We start from the raw sequence: 20,074 nt of genomic DNA, 5'->3' as shown, positions 1-20,074 counted from the left end.
GAATGCATAATGTGAGGCGAAATCGTGAAATGAAGCGAACCATACAAGGTCTGGTGATATTCAAAAGATAATAAATAAATAGATGATATAAAAAGATGAATGATGATGAGCAAAACTTCAAACAGATTTGTTAGCAATGATGATCAGCCAAATGAGACATCCTTCATCCACATTATTATACTTGTATCCATTCCATCACTTCCTTGCATAGAGCTGTGCTCATCGTCATCATCATCATCATCATGGACATTGCAATCAATTCATCTCATCCATTCAAAATCTGTACATCACTTTCTTTAAAGATATGCTTCCATCAGTTCAGCTTGGTTCTGGAGAACACTTCAAGTTCGTGATATTTTTCCTGTGGTGAGTGTTATGTGCAAAAAATGTGTGACTATGTGGTCTATTATTTGACACACTACACTGATGTTGGAGCTGGTTTAAAAGGCTAAAAAAAGGAACCTGCTCATGATCACGATAATGCCATATAATAGTAACCGACTGCTTAGCACACAAATAATAAAAATATAAAGGTTGTTTAGTATGGATTTTGCTATTATTATACCCATCCTCACTCATACAGGGTAACACCCTGAGAACCTTGATGATTTCTGTTTTTTCTGCATACAATAAAAATCTTTATGTCAGCAGCAGCTTGAGATTTTATTGTGTTCCATGTAGCTTTGATCATCCCATCATCCAACCTACCATGTTGAGCGACAATCGTTAAAATAAGTGGTAGTGGTAGTTAGTCTCAATTTATAAAGCAGTTAAGGTAAATTGAAAGTTGCCAAAAGCACAACTAATTGAAATTACGCTTTAAATTCATGAGAGCTGCTCCTCTCAGGATCAGAGTGGTGCTGGATTTGTTGTAACACTGCTTGACAATGGGAGTACTGTCTAAAATTCATGTTAATGACTTTGTTAAATTTGGTACTTACTAATTGTAAATTGCCATGTCTTTAGTTTATAGCTGGCCCATGTATTACAGCGAGAAGTAATTTATCCTTTGTGCAAAGGTGAAGTTGACAAGGACACGTGGAATTAGTCAATACTAATGCGATTTACCACTAGGTTAGGTTGTGGTGGAGTTCAACAACTGTCTGCTGTATGTAATGTCGAATTTGCATTGTTTATGTGCAATGTTGGGTTGGTTGGTGGGTTCTGCTATGATGATGAATTATTTTACCTTGACTTTTGATGTTAACGACTAGAACATATAAACTTTGTTGAGTTTAGATAGTTCCATGATTCGCTACGGACTGATTTGGATTGTTGTAATTAAGCGATTTGTTATTTGTCTTTGTCGTGTCGTGGATGCAATAATAATAAGCAACCAAAGCTCGTCATGCGTTGCACCTTCTGGTTACAGGAATTCGACCAAAAATGTGTTCATCCCCATTCAACGACCAACATGAAAAATTAGCGTTCGTTATTCTCACATTAGCGCAAGAAATGTGTAGCTATCTTGCGAATGTGTAAAAAACGTAAAAAAGTTACATTAGAGTGGATTTAAATAATGATGGGAACTCAAAGCATGCAAGGTCAGGTACAAATAAATGCTGCTTCTATCTAGAGAGATGCAAAAAATGTCCAATTGTTCTCTCTTTACTTTGGTGAAATATTACCAGCAAATAACAATGACGCTTAATTTGATTTAATTTGCAAGTGTCGTGTGCCCGGTTAGCAGTTGGTTGGCTGTGCTTGCATAATTTGGTTTGGCAGTGAGTGACATGATTCAGAGTGAGTCAGAAAGTGTTGGTCCCATTTTAAAATATCACAAACGTTGACAGCAAGCAGCAATAGCATCAACGGCTTAAAAAGTGAATCTGTTCCCTTCACAGTCCATCCAACAATAAATAAAATAAAACCTGTTGCACTCTACAATTAACACAGTTTCTGTTTTCAATCACTCAAACAATCAACAATGAAAGGCGGATCAAAATTTTGGCTCTGTCGTTGTCAGTACTAACAATATAGAGCTGCATTTTTAAATAGCATATGAACTATAATAGTCTCTGTGCCCGCCATTCATCCATTTAGAACTCTACAAGTGCAATTCATTTCAATTTAGCTTGACTAAGGTCGCCACTCCGGCAGTGGGGCTTGATAATTATGCTAAACTATGCGTTGTTAGTCCTTTGTAATGGATGTTGTATCTCCAATTTGACAGTTTTGCAACGCAATGTCCATGTGTGATATATTGACACGGAACAGTAAGTAAATGATGTGATCGTGTTGGAGATGTCTCACTGATAATAACCATCCCAGTTATGCAGCAGTTGTATTAGTAGAATGACCACGTCATGATGCCAATGACTGCCGTGTTTGATTGCCATGCAAGTAGTACAATAATAATTTAAGTATGAGCATAGGCCTCGTCTCGATACGGTAGATTTGCTGGTGTATAGCAGGCTTATCAAAAAGTTGATTTATTCCTCTTTAGCCTTCTTTAATTGTGATGAGATTACGAACGAACGGCTGAATGTGATTATTGCATTGGATTCAACTTGTGGATGAACTTGACAATGACAATTCTTTAGCTAATCTTAATGGGTTCAAGTTCCCTTGATCTATCTTACAACTGTGTATGTACGTATGCATTTACAGGGGTGGGACAGAAGAAGGAGCCACTTGAATTTTAGGGGTGGCGTGTGATGCACAGTCGCGGCATTTTCAAAATTTGCATATGTCATACCCAGATAGTTAACGAAAATTTAGCACTATTCAGATTTTCCCTACGGTTAAAAATGCCCCTGCAGCACCCCCCAGAGTGCGAGGCACGCATAAAAGTGTTTTCCAAAGACATACTGAGCCAGAGAGCGATTGTTAGAAAATTTGCTGCAAATGGATTTATCGTCGATCGAAAGTACGTTTCTAATGTACTTAAAAACGTTGGAATCAAGCGGAGGGAAAAAGCGGTTAGAGCTCCACCCCCACGGAAAGGATACCCAAGATCCGCTTGAACCAAAAAGTTTATCCGGAAAATCAATTTTTCGCCAAAACGGTAAATCCACCAACTAAAAGTTGCATGGCGAAAATGTTAAACGTTAGTAGGAGAACATTTCTAGAGTCATTCACAATGACCTACAGCAAGTGACTCGTAGGAAATCCCGAGATCATGCTCTCATCCCAACTTATTTCTCACAAAATATCAGCCTACACGAAGGATTTTAAAAAAAGTTTGGGTATAACAATTATTCCTACTATAGAAACTCTCGTTAGTTCCTCTGATATCAATCCGATGTTTTTTTTTGGATTCGAGTACTTAAAACAGAGCCTTCTTGAAAGGAAAACGCGTGCGTTTTGATGCACTTTGGAAAAGTGTTCAGGACGAGTGGTGCAGAATCACTCTGAAAATTGTGTCAAAGGTCATGACTGGTTGGAAAAAGCGACTGAGGCTCGTTAGATAAACTAAAGGGCTTCACACTGAACCAATTACCAAACTTCACAAACGAATAATAAGGCCGGAATAAATTTAGGCAAAGTGGCTCCTTCTTCTGTCCCACCCCTCTGTAGTAGCTGGTTAATTTATTCAAATTATTTCTCAAATCTTAGAACTGACTCGTTTTGGAATTGGATTGTGCTTTTAATACGCTCAACAAAAGACGAGCTGCATTGTTGTCAAGTGCTCAGATTATGTATTGTTTGCTCAGCATGATGTTCATTGAACATGAGAAAATGTAATTAGTTTTCCTTAGTGGTGCAGGACAGACAAATTCATATTTCGCGTATCGTGAGAAACTTCCATAAATGTTGGCCTTTTGTCGAATTTCCTTGCAAACAACTTGCAAAGAAGCAAACATCGAGTCTAATCAAAACATTATAAATGTCAATACAGCGCTGCTTGCAAGGTTTCAGACATACTTTTAAGTGGTTACAAATGTATGATTACGAATGTCCAAAATCGTTGCACCTTCTCAAAAGCGCAAAAATAGTGTAATAAAATTGACAATCTCTACTCTTATGTTGTAACATCACTACTGTATTTATTTTATTTGCTACACACATACATATTTCTTATTTATGAACATTTTGTTGTTTGTGAAAATCAAACTTAATGTAAATCTAATATAAGGATTGATGCATGCATTCATACACATGTCGATTGCAACCCATACATAAAATTCAAAAATGGAATGGAGTGTGTCTGTGTGTGGGACGATTTCAATGTTCCAAAGTTGTCCTAAAAGAACAATGTAGGAAGGGTTGAGGTGGTGCTTCTCTTTCAGATTGCAGAAAAAACTAATCACCCACCATCTTCCATTCCATCCAACTTGTTATATACTCTTATTTTGACGCCTGAACATGTGCCCACATTTGTTGTTCAAATGATGATTCTCTATACATCCATTTCTTCTCCGCAATAAATTGATATCCAACAAACTTTCTTTGTTGCCTTTTGTTTGCGTCACATAAATAAATAACTATTTGCAGTGGATGAGAATATATAAGGTGTCTCCCATCTGTTATTCTCAATCACAATATTGGTTGTTTACTCGTGTCTTTTGTTTGCGTTACATGATTGAATTCATTGTAAGTAAAGTAAGGTGTCCTTTACATCTTTCAAGTTCACGGTTGATTACTTTGATATTTAACTCTCTTCTCCTTTGTGATAGGGCCAGCATCATATCGTAATGCATGCATCAATACAAAAACGTCGAACGAGCCTTTTCCGTGCTGAATTTGTTTTAAATTTCAAGATGATTTGTGGCTGATGTGGGCTGATTGAGTTTGCAAACTGTAAACAGCAATTTGATTCCAATGTCCATCCCATTAGGTTTCTCTCTATGTGGATTTTTTCTGATATGATGCATAGTGACTACATTATCGTGTTTGTTGGATTGGTAAAGTTTGGCTTGGTTTGGTTGGATGAGTGCAAACAGGAATACATGATTTTTCTAAAACTTCTTTCTGAATATGGATGAGCACAACTTGTTTATTTTTTATCTGGACTTCCAATTGCCCGTATGCTGCTGTGTACTTTGGCTTTATCGGCATCTTAAGAAATCCTAGCAGTGGACCATGCCATGGACAATAGTTGATTGTCCAGAGAGTAAACACACATGAACAGGTTCACCAAACTTGTTCTTATAATAATTCCACTATTGCATAGGTTGAATTGGGCTTGACGCATTTTTGTAGCTGAGCCCATTAAACGTAATTATCCAGCGTATCTATGTATGTGTTGAGACACGTAATATCAAAGGCATTTTACAATTTCGACATTGGAATAATATGCATGCATAATACATTTGTACGCAAGTATGTACTTATGTACATGTAGCGTGGGGAGTATCACGGAGGAAGATTTCATATAATTATGTTACGTTTAATAATTAAAGAATTGAGATTTTCAAGGAGGAGTGTAAAATGTTAATGACCATCATTTTTTATATCGTTCATGCTATTAAGCCACATTCATGGGCCTCTGTTAGACGCATCAGCAAGGGACACACGAAACAAGAAATTGTGCATATATTAATTCTAAATCCTAGATAAATATCCAGCCAGGTGCTTTATTCTCTATGTATGAGCAGTTGTTGGATGGGCAGGACAGCTTGGTATATACAACAGTTGATTTCCAGTGCGTGTTAATAATTACATAGGTCGTACAGGATAATGCAGTAGGCTTGATGAATCAGCAAAGAAATGGTTAATGAAACTGAAGCAGCTCTCATTAGCCCAACAGCATCCAACGCAGTGCAATGCCACCAAACTCATGGTTTTCGTGTGATGTTTCGGAAAAAGTATAAAAGTTCACAATTGATGAAAATGTTTTATTTGATTTCAGGTTTGTCGCTGGACACGAATTTGCCCATGTCGTCCGTCGGTCCTCAAAGTCCGCTCGACATGAAACCTGACACGAACAGTTTGCTCTCTTCTTCTGGTGCATTTAGTCCTCAAGGTTAGATTTTACTAAAATAAACCCCTTTTCCTTCTTGCAATCTATTAAATTCCGAAAACAATTACAATCAGTGCAATGTCGAAAATACCTTAAAATATTGCCATAATCATTGAGGGTATAAAATTAGCCTATACAGGCAAAGATGACAAAAATCAGTATAGTACAAAGTTTCAGGTCCATAAATTTCGCTTATTTCTGCAAAATTTCACGTACTATTTTTACTTTTTACGTATTTCGTACTATTTTCCGAATAGTTTCGGGTTTCGTTTGCATAAGATTTTGACAAACAACGGGATTTTCACTTGCATTTTTTTCTTTTTCTCAAAAGTGATACAACCTACCGACATGTGTAGTAGCCCATTTTGACCAGTCCCAATTAGGGGCCCTTCAAAGGGATGTTTTTGGAGTGGATAGATATTTTTTGAAAATTCGACGAAACCCCGCTTTTTGACCACACCCACAATTTCAAATCAAAATAAACTATGCCAAATGTTTTCTCACCCTATGGGTCAGTTTTATACCCTGCATGATTTATCGCAATATTGTAAGGTATTTTCAACCATGGCAATGGTTGGTATTCTCAACTGACCAAAGCACGTGGAGACCGTAATATGCCCTCTTCCCTCCTATCCCAGGAGGAAATATGTCCTGTCCATATTCTAAAATTAAATGTATTAATTTTATGTACTTAGGAGCTGGCCCTTCATCGCCGAGATATGCGTCCTCCGAAGACAGGTATACATTGTGCTATTTAGGACAGCTTTTTAATGACGTTTGTTTGTGCTTATGCTGTACACACATAATTAATATGCAACTCTATAAGTATTATTATTTGAGTCTATCTATCAAAACTAACTAACAAAACAACATAAACCGGTGACGAACAGAACGAGACCTGACCCTGATGGGTTCCCTGTGAGTGATCGACAAACGTATGCTTTCTCCCAGACAGATCGGCAGAATGTTATCGTCACGTTGTTGATAAACTGTGATAATCGTCTAGGATTTATCCATTTATCTATATTTTGAAAACTTTTTTTGTTAGCCTTCATCCCTCCAACGCATTTTAATTAATACTGATCCATGCAATATTATATATTGAAAGTATTTCTGGATAATTGGTAACAATACAGAAGTCAAGTACTGGTACATCTTTTCTTGCAAGTATTACTTATCCATAATAAAATTAAGAAGATATACTAAATAGCATTGCATATGACATTATTAATTCCCTTATTGATTGTTGCTCTTTGGCGTGGAAGATAGAAACTGCGTAGTATTTCTGCCAAGCGTAGGGTGTGTGAAAGTGGAAAACATCTAAACCTGACTCTTTTTTGACTGTCAATTGTTGTCAAAATACATATGCCGGTTACCGGTTTACTATATCTGCGGGCTTAACTGCGCAGTAGATTTTTTTCTGGAGAGGCCAATAGATTTGCCGTTGTTGTTTCTGACAAACGGCTAATTACAACAATCTCACAATTTATGTTACACGTTGGGTTTGGGTATGATAGTATCGCACAAAGGACACTTTATTTTGAACTGGAAACTTGACACGTTATGAACGCTTAGCTTTTTATGCACCATTGGGAATAAATTTACAAGATTAAACTCTGTGATACACGTAAGCCCAAGAATTTATTCTGCTTCAAAATGCAAACATTGAGAAATCAAATTCATCGATTTACAGCCTTCTGAGAATTGAGTTGAATGAAATCCGTTCAGATCACGAAATTTCAAAACTGCAAAATTGAATTTGTCTTATTTAGCGCAAACATCCCTTCAGATAATACGATCTGAAATGATTTCTAGTTTTATGTATGTTTTATGTACATCTTTGACTGTGGGGTTTACAGTAGATCTGAACATTAGGACCCAATGATTAGGTGCATGCAAACCATCATGGATCTCAAGATTGGTGCTCAAAACACCATTGCAATATATCGGTATTCACTAATAGTGAATCACATATTCTCCTAGATATATCACATAATCGCATATTCTCCTTATACCACCTATATGCATATTCTCAATAAAAACCAGACTTGAACTAAAATTCATTCAGCTCAACTACTGCATACTTGATTCTGCACTTATGGAGTCTGGAGAATGGGCGTTGTTTCGTTTTTATGGGTTTGCGAAGAGATATATAAACTTAACAAATCTCATATATCACACAAAGTCCCAAATCAAGGACACGTCATTTTTGCCAGAGCATAAAGTTAAAAAATCTTTAAATTGCCCACCACATAACTTTGGATGTTATCTCATCAGAATGCTTATTCATTATACACATAGTGCACTGTCGTTCTTGTTGCGTTTTATTTCAGCGGACATTATCAGATCGAAAGTTGCTGCATGTAGAAACTGCAAAGGACTCTCCAATTGCTTCACGATGAGATTTTTTTCAGAATCTATTTATTATTAGACTTTTATTAGATTCTTGATATCACAATTATTTCCAGATCTCGAGAATCTGAAGAAACAATCCCAACAATTGAAAATCATTAGGAAAATGACCGGTTGTTAATGATACCTCAAAACCTTGATGTCTGTATCTAATTTGAAATTATCCAGCCGACGGGTGTGTCTAGTCGTCCTACACGGTTGTTGCAACAGCCATTGACGTCAATTCAAATCCCGATTCTCAAAATTGTTGTCAATTCTGGTCAGTATAATATATAAGATGATGCTCACAATTATGTGAATTAGATTCGTTTGACTGGAAACTGTGGGTGATCCACAAATTGGTCACTGTAATAGTTCTTTCCGTAAATGACTGAAATTTCAACGTTTCAATTATCCTACGGTGATTAAAATCACTCTGTTCCATTTGCATTTGTTCTGACGCTCGCCACCACACCCAAAATGTTTGATGAACAGCAATTTACTCTAACCACAAATTAATTAAATGAGTGAAACCGAATCTGACACATGGAGAGCTTGTTTAGTACAATAGTTTGCAAGTTGTTTGAGGAACACACGTACCACTCTAATCCCTGGCTCAAATTGAAAGCTTCACGAACTTCAAAGAGTTTCAAGGACTTATGTCGTGGGCAATTATTTGCGGTGAAGGAACTATTCGGCAAAACATCTCTTACATACATACAAACATACCTACGTACACTGCTTTCACTCTACCCTATGCATTTTCTCCATGACCTGTTGTTATTTCTGGAGGAAAAGTACGCAACCTCTGTCTATCAACCTGCCAGTTACTTGATGACATGAAGAAATTAATATTCCGTGCCACAAACAGAAATGAACAGTTGACAGATCAAATTGGAGTGCCACTTTCATAATGGAAAATGTATCACCTGATGCCACCACTACTGATGACAGGAACACGTACAATTTTGATAGACCACAGCTCGATTCGCCAGGAATTCTGGTGTTGCAAAGTCGACTTGTGAAACTTGTACATATATGTACATACATTCTACTAATAAATACTTACTGGACGATTACATGTTCACTTGCTTGTCTTGCTCAAATCTCGTGTCCGTCTATATAGCAAAATTAATTACTAATTGCCTTGAATTTCACAGTTTACCACAATCATCCTTTTCCGCGGGGTCTGGATTCCTGGCTTCCTCCACGAACGGGAACGGCGTCTCGACAAATGTGAACGGAACCAATGGTGCTGGTAGCTCGTCCTCTTCCAACGGCCTCTCACCCAACGGCCAATATCCCCCCAATCACCCCCTCAGCGGATCCAAGCATTTGTGCTCCATCTGCGGTGACCGGGCATCAGGCGAGAAATATTTACATTCTATTTAATTTATGCAGTACGTATAAAGTGGCGTATTTATAAGTTTGGATGTCGCAATGTACGTATCCGTGCTTTCTACATATTTTCTTAAGGGCGACATTGTTTACATATGGTCGCATATAAACTTATACCAAACCATTATACAGTGTCGGACAGATGTCTACGTCCACATAGTCGCGTCAATTTCATTTTCAAATTGTCACTGAACTACTGAACCAATTTTCATCATTGATATATCAAATTCTCACAAATTTAACGTAATTTCATAGCACATTATTAGTTTTCCGCTAAAAAATTTATTTTAGGCCAGAGATGTATTTTAATTCAAAATGAAAACAATTGGATGGACAAAAGTCAACGTCCAGTCAGAGAAAACATACAAAAAAAACTGTAATTTATAAGGAATGTTATAACAATTAATTTTTAATATTTGGTTGGGCCTCCGTTCGCTTTAAGGACGGCTTCAAGGCGTCGAGTCATTGAGTTTACCAAATTCTTGGTCACATCTTCAGAAATGGTTTCCCAAACTTCACGAATTCTGGATTTAAGGCCCGGAATTCCTGAAAAAGATTGTTTTCTTATTTCTCTTTCAATGTGGTCGTACAGATGCTCAATGGGATTCAAGTCTGGAGATTGGGGAGGCCATTCTAGCTTCGGAATTTTTTTTTCTTGAAGTATTCCATGGTGGACTTGGCAGAGTGTTTCGGATCGTTGTCTTGTTGGAAGGCAAATCGTCGTCCAAGTCCAAGTTTTCGAACAGATTCCTGGATATTACGGTCAAGTATTCCCTGGTACTTGTATTGGTCCATAATTCCGTCAATAAATTCCATTTTTCCTGCCCCACTTGAAGCCATGCATCCCCACACCATTACCGACCCGCCGCCGTGCTTAACTGTGGGGTTGAGATTTTTTGGATTCAAAGCTTCTTTTGGATATCTCCACACTCTAAGACGCCCATCTGACCCAAAGACATTGAACTTTGACTCGTCAGTCCATAAAATATGTCCCAGAATGTTTGTGGCTTGGAAATGTGGTCTCTGGCAAACTTCACTCGTTTGGTTGCATTCCTCAGTACAATAAGAGGCTTCCTGACTGCTCTGTGGGATTTCAAATTTCCCTTATTCAGTGTTCTTTGGATGGTCATAGGACTAACCTGTTTGCCGAACATCTCCTTGATCTCGGTAGATAGCTTTGGAGCACTAAGTGAGGGTGTAACGTTGACTTTGTTGAGCACGTGGCGTACTTCTCGGTGAGCCAAAATGGGTTTTCGACCACTTCTGACCTTGTTTTGGACTGAACCATTAGCTTTAAAGTTCTTAATGATTGTCTGGATGGTTGTCCTTGCTAATTTATACTTGGTCCATATTTGTCTCTGCGACAGCCCCCTTTTTGTCCACCCTTCCAGTCCTGAATGACAAGATCTCGAATAGCGATAGGAATTTCCTTGCGTGTCGACGCCATCATATTTTTCTGGAAGAAAATTATTTAAAAATTAATGCGGCATATGTTATTGATAGATTTATTAAGTTACCTGATTTTATAAATTGGAGAGATTTTTGTTGTTGACAATTAAAGTGAAGTGGACGTAGACTTTTGTCCGCTCAAATTTCATCCTCTCTCGCTCTGCACTATGATTCTCAGTTTTCCCAGAATTTTCAGAAATAACTCATATGTTTTATGAAATTACGTTAAATTTGTGAGAATTTGATATATCAATGATGAAAATTGGTTCAGTAGTTCAGTGACAATTTGAAAATGAAATTGACGCGACTATGTGGACGTAGACATCTGTCCGACACTGTACGTACCGCAATATCATCTTGTTATTGCAAGGCTAGTTGTAATTTGTACATATATAATGTAAATGTATAACGTTAAATAATGCATACTTTAAACTTTACAGGAAAGCACTATGGTGTCTACAGCTGTGAAGGGTGCAAAGGTTTTTTTAAGCGAACTGTTCGAAAAGATCTGTCGTACGCGTGCCGTGAAGACAAGAGCTGCACGATCGACAAACGGCATCGAAATCGGTGTCAGTATTGTCGCTACCAGAAATGTCTCTCGATGGGGATGAAGCGTGAAGCTGTTCAGGTAAGGCACATCTCAAAAAATGATCAATTAAAAATAAAGAGCACACTTATTGTTCTTCGCATTGTTGCCTCTTCGTTCGTTTCATGTCGTCGTCATTGTTGTCCAGTTGAGAAAGTTACCTAATCTTTTTTGTATTTGACTATTATTCAACTCTTTCTCCTGTCTCTCGAGACTCTTCTCTCAACCATTTCCAATCAGCTACAAAAACTATATAAGAGAACGTCAAGAGTAGTAAGATGGGTGGTTTTCGTGACTTCAATCAAAGAATGGAAACTTTACGTAATGTCAAAAAATCTATAATGCATGAACTACTACGACTGACACAAGTTTTATTATTATTTGCATTTTGCACGTTAACTTTACAAGTAGTAATTTAAAGAAATCTTGGTGATGGTGGCAATGCTGTTAATAATATTTATTTACTGTATTGATTCACAATTTTAGTTTAACCTGCTCCAGCAAAAGCTTATAAAACCTTACTTATACATAATTGATACTCGTTCGAGAATAATATAAAATACTGCATGCAAAATTAAATGAGCCCCTTTCCTTGTACTCGAGTTATAATTTACATACTTGCCGAAATTTGTATTGTTATCAAACCTATTTAGCCTAAAAATGTTCTAAAATAATTGTTGTTACATACAATTAATTTGGTAATGAGATAGAGTTATTTTGCGGTGGAAGATGCAGTTAGTGGGCGGGTGAGAGGAAATATGAATGATGGTTATTGACCTTGTATGTGTGTCCGAATGAATTTCTTCTGTTGAACTTGGGAAGGAGCAGGCTGATAAAATATAATCAGTGATAACATTTTTATTATTTATATTGATTTATTATTATTATTTTTTACCCTCACGTGTATATGATTTACCATGCAGTATCTTCATGAGTTCGAGCAGCGATCCAATCGAAGACGGTCCAGTGCACAGGTGATGCTTTGCTTAAATACCCACACTACAAAACCATTTTATTGCCTTATCTGCTTCTTCTTCTTCTCTTTTTATTTGCCTTCTTAACCAGTACATGAAAGTTTCTATTCTAAAAAGCGTAGACTTTGGTAAATAGTTGGAGTACACTCCCATCTCTCACTCTCACCTATATAAAGGTATGTGTATAGCAGACGACGCCAAAATCACATCAGTTTGGGTGTCATATTTTTATATTAATTAGCTGACTATTGGAATAAATCTGCAATCAAATAGTTTACTGTTGCATTGAGAATTGAAAGGCCAACAAGCTCGCTGAAAATTAGAAACTGGAAACTTTCTGTCATTTATCATCATCATATGCTCCTGTCAGTCTGTGAAACTTGTGACTAAGATATCATTATGTCGCTCTGATTTGTGTGCTCCTCTCGAAAAGTGGGTGAGTTGGTGTGTGATTAAAAATCTAATCCGAAATTTTGGCCCGACTTGACTAATTGCAGGAGGAGAGACAGAGGACGAAAGAGCGAAGTGGCGAGAGTGAGGTGGAGTCTACCTCGACAACCACACCCATGGACATGCCTTTAGAACGTATCGTGGATGCGGAGAGGCAATGTGAACTTCGAGGTGAGGGCATTTTTGAACATTTTGCAATATTAGATTAATTGACCCATTAATAATTTCCAAAATAAATTACAGAGCGACCCATCGTGGACACCGAGACCCTCGGAATGAGTGATATTTGCCAAGGTATGTATACATTATTATTATGAGGTTTATTGCGACATATGTGTAATTCTTGATATTTCCTATTCTAGCGGCCGACAAGCAGCTCTTCCAACTTGTCGAATGGGCGAAAATTGTTCCGTAAGATTCGTAATTTTTTAGCGTAACACTTTATTACGGCTTCAAAGTTAGCAATGCGTGATATCCTTTTCCAGGCATTTTAACGAGTTGAGTCTCAGTGACCGAGTTATCCTTTTGAGTTCGGGTAAGTACCTGCGGAATGAATGTGTATAGTGGTTGAATATCTTTGATAATATATTAATTATTAATTTCTATTCAAGGGTGGAACGAGCTATTAATATTAGGATTTGCACATCGCTCAATGGAAGGTGAATAGTGCTTATTAGTTTTCGATCCAAAATGTTGGGCTCTAATAATATAATATAATATGTATTACGCTTTTAATTTTCCAGTTAAGGAGGCCCTTGTACTAGCTAACGGTCTTACGGTCTATAGAACGTCCGCCCATCAAGTAATTCTGAGCATTAAATTTTGCAATATGTAACAATATTAATCTTTTGTGAATACTGCATTACATAATATTACATTTCTAAATTTATCTAGGCTGGTTTGGTTCATATTTTTGATCGCGTCCTTTCGGAAATTGTTGGAAAAATGCGAGATATGAAAGTTGACCGAGCAGAACTTGGTTGTTTGAAGGCCATCATTTTATTTAATCCAGGTATGCATGCACATGCATTTATATATTTATAAATAGACGTTATTCTCGTCTGAACGTTGAAATTCTGTTTAAAACATTAAATGACAAGAGAAGGAATGACAAATGTGTAATAAATAAATTGAATGATTTTAGATTCAAGAGGTCTCCCCCAAGCATCCATGCCTTCAGTTGAAGCCCTGCGAGACAAGGTTTACTCCACCCTGGAAGACTATACTCGACAGCACTACCCTAACGAGGCAGGGAGGTTCGCTAAATTGCTCTTGAGACTCCCAGCTCTCCGCTCCATCGGACTCAAATGTTTGGAACACCTCTTCTTCTACAGACTTATTGCCGACACCCCCATAGAACACTACCTTAAAGATAATCTCGGGTCTCCTCCTGACAATTAGTTGTTATAGCATGCAGTATATATATACAATTACAATTAATAATTAATTTTTATATTACTACATCAGGAATTATATGGTACTACTACAATGGTAGGATTAGGAAACGAAAAGTTAATTTAGCTTCACAAGTACAGAAACATATTTGGGACGAGAGCATCACAACAATGCCTAGTTGAATCTTTTTGGTATCAGTAATCAATCAGAAATATATACGGATTGACCATGTTAGAGAATGTTGTTGCTTTGATATGATGATAAGTACTCACTCTTAAATTGGTTCGTTATTATTGACTGCTCTCCAGCAAATGAATGACTGTTTTTGCATTTCTTGTTTTTTTCAGTGGGCGGCTGAAAGTACTTTATTCGTCACAGTCTCTTTAGAAATGTAGTAGCGAGTACATATTGAAACACTATATAAGCGTTAAAGAATCATTTCCAGTCCCCTGTTTACGATTGTATAAGAGAAGATGCATTTGTTGAGTTATTGTTTATTATTATTAATATTATTATTAGTATTGCATGTTATAAAGTCTTCTATGAAACGTGGTTAGAATGCATGCATGTTCTAATGATTAGTTAACAAGGAACGAGAGTGTATTTTTTATTATTATATCGAGATTGATCATGATGATAGTTATTCCTAAAATTAACAATTATTCAATTTACTGTTTAGTATTTACCACAACGTTTATAGCTTTATTATCAATCATTAGTATTGTATAATTCATGCAGAAGACAATTATATTTATGATTACAAAATGCTATTTTTTAGAAATTACTTAGATTTCATCAACCAATTATTATGATTCAATTCAAGCTATACATACATATATGATTTCTATTATGTTTATTACTATGTTTTTCCTCGTAGCGTGTTTATTATGTCAAATCAGTTGTAACTTGTTTGTTGTAGAGTAAGTTGTTCTGCGTTGCACGTCATACTAGACTGAAAGAAATGCATGCAACCTTGTAAATTACTTGCTATCCAAGACCTATAGATAAACTTTTCTTGGTTTCATGGCTTGATTTTGTCAATTATTGGTTAATTTTACACAAATGTAATAGACAACTACTTAACGAATCAGCCAGCCTGTAGATTCAACATTCACAATTCACTAATAACACTTCATTTGTTAGGTTTTCAAATTTTCAAAGAAATGTAAGAACCGTAGTGTGTTTGTTTGTATACCAAAGATCTCCGCTAAATATATATACATACATATATAGAGTTCAATTGTTATATGTAAACTGAGAATGCTGATGATAATATTTCTTACTGATTGACTTTATATAAAGTACGTTTCAGTTTCAAAACACAAATTGGAATAGTTAAATTTCGTATCGCGAAAACATTTCTTGGTTATACTACTGCTATACTTTCAACAACAGTATAGATTCCTTTTTCTTTATTGTGACGAATTATATATATATACCGTTTGTACAATGGCCTAATTTGACATAGATTCAAAATTGTGTGTACTTTACACGGTTGTCACATAATTGTACAAATTTTACTGAATCTAATAATCAGCACAACTATATGCATACTTATATATTTCTTGATTTGAGCTAAAGTTCAAAATACTATATTATTGACCATTCTTGCACCAATTACTTACTGTCAATTTTAGTCAACATACTCTAAAAAACATTATATTACTGTCTGCGAATTATAATTTGCAATATATTCAAAATTTGTTATCATTGTTTTTGTTTGCACTGCCATTTTCGAGTGGTCCAATTTCTTCTTTGCTATATATTCTATACTGTTTGCAACTTTCACACAAGACTTTCTTCTTCACAATGTAAACCGTAAAACTCGTAAAGTTTGCATGAGAGATGATTTTCTTGCAATTTGTTTGATGTACAATTAGTGAATGCTGGATAAGTTTCGCCTTATACTGCTCCAACTCTGCTGCTGCTGCTACCGCTGCTATAATATTTTGTTATTGTATTTTTTAAGGGAGTGAAATATTAAGTTGTTGTAAAGGGAAGGATTTATGGGCAATTCCATACATTCGGTTGTGTACCTGTGATTTACATCTGTAAACTTATATAAACTACAAATTAATCTATGAGAAACTAACACAATGAAGAAATTGTAGACCATTAAAAAAATGCTATATAAACCCACAACAAAAATGAAACTCTATCTTCGAATCTTCATCCTCTCATCATGATGATTGACATGGATGCGCGCTCTTTATATAGAATATTATACTAGTGGATGAGTTATGATATAGACTACTATAATTAGTAATTGTTACAAATGTTGATCATACCAGTAATTGTATTCGCATGAAGATTATACAGGAAAAGAAAAAAAGAAAGGCGAAACTTGTGTAACATAACTATTTAACATATGGATTAATAAATCCCACAAGTTAACAACCTCGTTGCATTCAGTTTTTTAATTAAATATTCGCATTTATGAAGTGGTCCACATATGCAAAAATATTTTATAATGTGCATATGCATCATAAATGTACGTATAAATCGCTGTATATCAGCATTTCGGCTAAAAGTTTCCCCGATTGCATTATATTTTTCTAATTATTGCATTTTCAGTCACGAATTGAACGTCTTGTATTCAGCAACTACTTAATTTGACATGGTTTTGTATGTGAACAAGTTGCTCGAGTTATCAGTCATGTATTAGATGTGACTGCCTTAGAGACATTGTAAATTCGTAACAGCCAAATCATTTTCAAAATGATTCCACCTCAGTTTTGCTACCTCGCTCTCAATATCGATGGATTGGATTGCCTTGAGTGAGGAGCAACGTAATTCCCGTGTGGAGGAGACAATCAGTGCTCTAATTTCGCTTGTAATTACCTTCTCCATTCTTTTATCGTTATCAGTTGAGACAATGATTGAAATTTTAGTGGACCCAGTCGCATGCACATGAATTGTAATATGCACATATCTCTGATTGATGTGTGCTGAGTATTTCACCTCTGCAACAAGGTAATAAATATGTTATTATATATTATGATGACTCGACTTATGGGACCTAAAAATAGTCAAAATCAAAAGTATGGCAAATGGCCATACCCAATTCAATGAATGAGACCACATAAGTAGTACCGCATATAATGCAACTTGTACCACACGGCCAGACTACAAATTATTGAATTGAAAGATAAATGGCTAAAAATAGCTCAGCACAAGGTTAAACTGTTTCTCATTTCGGAGTTAATCACAATTATATCCAGGAGCTCCAGCTCTCTCGAATTTCCAAACTTCATCTTTCTTACACAGTCTGTGATTTATTTACGAGCGAGGAAAATGCCAGATAAGACTTAATATATTCCCACACTGTTAAAGATTTGATTAGTTCTAGTCCCATCTATTTTTAACTGAACCACGTCGTTTTAAGTATGCGGCTTAAGTTTCATGAGATATTTATGGACTGCGGAGAGACAGATAGATAGTAATAATAAGTAGCTGATGGATTATATAGTAGTTTGAACTCTTGCAACATTTTTATTATGTATGTATACCATCCTTCAAGAATATTAATTACACGCTGAGTATCAGCGTATGCATATAACTTGTGTTAAGGGAGAGTGAGCGATATTCTTGGAACTCACGACGACTAATGGACCTGATGTGGATCAATGGATAGACGGTCTCACAAAGCCGTTCATTAATAATATTTGGTCAGATTGACTTCTTAAAGCAGAAGAAAAATATGTACAGATAACCTCCCAACAATTTTGAGTGCTACGTGCGACCACACAGATAGCAGAGAAATTTGGCAAACCGTTTAACCAAATAAATGAAAAGTGACCCTTGGTTGTTAAACAATGCATTAGGTGCGGGGCAATTTTCTACGTCCGCGACTGACAAGCAATTAGCTGCATAACAAAAATTGGACAACGCAAAGTTGATTGAGTCTGACCTACTCCTTATCCTCACTCACTAGATATTAGCGTAATAATATAATATTATATTATCGCGTGCAGTTTATTACATACTAAACATATGCAGGCTGCAATTTCGTCATTGTTGATAAGACAGTAACAAAATTATTCCATTAAAATTGAAGCTTCTCCTTGAACACGCATTTTTGCTAATTCATTTCTTGTTGGTATTGTGATTCATCAAAATATGACAGGGTTACTTTCATCTACATCGCCCAGTCAATCTCCAATTAAGCAGAGAGTTGGACATCGAATGGTACAATGAACTAAATTTTGCATTACTTGAGTTAGTTTGTCATTCACTCGGCTCAGACAGTGGTCAAAATGAAACTATGATACATATAGTTGAATGAAGTGCGTATATGTATGCATGCAAATACATATAGCGTGCGAAATTACATTGAGACAAATATAGAAATAGTCAATGTTTGCTTAAACAGTCAATATTTAACGATGCGGCAATTCAAAACAATAAGAGAAATTAATGGTGGAGATAAAAATGTAGTAATAAGAAAGAAAGAATAAAACTAGTATCATGGATATCCACTCGTGTGGATCCCATGTTGAGATTGTATCTCCGACTGTCATGTTTGTGCAACCTATTTACTGCAGTAATGAAGCCTAAAGTAACCCCTAAATAATTTTTTATGCAGGCTAGTTTTGTCTTATTAAGACAGAATTGCAGTCATTGTTGCACATAATTGTTCTTGTCCAGTTGCAAATCGCAAAGTTTAATTGCTTTCGAGCTTTAAAATTACAAGGCATTCTCATTTCATGCAGATGGGCCCATAAACATTTAGCATTCAATGGGCAGACTGCAGAGTTCAACAAAAGGAATTCAATTAGCAAGTGAATACCAATGTTTCTTACCCCTCACGTCGTGTCTTTTGTCAGAATTTGCAATTTATGAACTTTGAGTAAGATCTTCAAATTCTACTGTTTCAAAAGCTTCTACCCCAACTTGTAAAATTGCATGGACATGACACTTAAAATGAGACCGGATTGATACCTGGGGATACACATGCATAATAATGCATGTACCTCCAAGTACTAAAAGTAAGTAGTAAATTAGCAAATTATATACATACAACTGACTGAGCCACAACAAGTTCAGGATCAAATTTTTATGACGGCATTCCTATTAGTTAACACTATTGCTTAACACGGTTTTTGCGTTTGCAACTCACGACAATCGCGAAGACAATGCATTATTAATGAAATTTTTCTACACATGTAGATGTAAAGTCTTTCATCCTCCAGAATAAAGTCAGCTGTGTGTTACGCTACGTACGTTAAATACTGCTCAAACGTAAGCAAGGTATTTGATGCACATTTCTTATGTGGTTCGGTTAACCGAATTATGACGCTAATCTCCATTGTCCTTGCATCCGGTATAGCCGCCGGTGACCGGCGGCCGGTCATAATAATAATGGTTTGACGTGCAGGAGAAATTTGCAACCTCTACATCGTTCATCATCCCCAAGAATTAATCGAGATTGTCGAATTATAAACTATTTCAGCACACTGATCGCATCGCATTCCGTCATCATTCAATGAGTCTGTACTTTTGATGCAGACAAAAAATGCATTCCAA

At 36.2% G+C, this 20,074-nt stretch overlaps 1 protein-coding gene across 6 annotated transcripts in view; it reads left to right on the top strand.

Moving 5' to 3' along the window:
• The window catches only part of LOC110846702 (retinoic acid receptor RXR-alpha-B), a 44,141-nt gene extending 27,196 nt beyond the window's left edge, over positions 1-16,945 (top strand). For 5 of the 6 annotated variants that reach the window (XM_022093530.2, XM_035848885.1, XM_035848887.1 and 2 more), the window contains 13 exons: positions 5,795-5,908; positions 6,601-6,643; positions 9,457-9,662; positions 11,584-11,771; positions 12,653-12,703; positions 13,201-13,324; positions 13,397-13,447; positions 13,516-13,564; positions 13,639-13,688; positions 13,765-13,812; positions 13,897-13,955; positions 14,048-14,165; positions 14,298-16,945. In XM_022093530.2, the coding sequence (XP_021949222.1) occupies positions 5,795-5,908; positions 6,601-6,643; positions 9,457-9,662; positions 11,584-11,771; positions 12,653-12,703; positions 13,201-13,324; positions 13,397-13,447; positions 13,516-13,564; positions 13,639-13,688; positions 13,765-13,812; positions 13,897-13,955; positions 14,048-14,165; positions 14,298-14,554 (1,358 nt within the window). In that variant the 3' untranslated portion in view covers positions 14,555-16,945. The remainder of the gene's footprint in view (positions 1-5,794; positions 5,909-6,600; positions 6,644-9,456; positions 9,663-11,583; positions 11,772-12,652; positions 12,704-13,200; positions 13,325-13,396; positions 13,448-13,515; positions 13,565-13,638; positions 13,689-13,764; positions 13,813-13,896; positions 13,956-14,047; positions 14,166-14,297) is intronic. The other variant, XM_035848886.1, reaches the window with a different exon arrangement.
• Positions 16,946-20,074: the final 3,129 nt, after the last annotated feature.

The sequence above is a fragment of the Folsomia candida genome, unplaced genomic scaffold (genome assembly GCF_002217175.1).
Source record: "Folsomia candida strain VU population unplaced genomic scaffold, ASM221717v1 Fcan01_Sc003, whole genome shotgun sequence".
Classification (NCBI taxonomy): Eukaryota; Metazoa; Arthropoda; class Collembola; order Entomobryomorpha; family Isotomidae; genus Folsomia; species Folsomia candida.
Note: the sequence above shows the minus strand (reverse complement) of the source record. Positions and strands in the feature narration are given on the sequence as shown.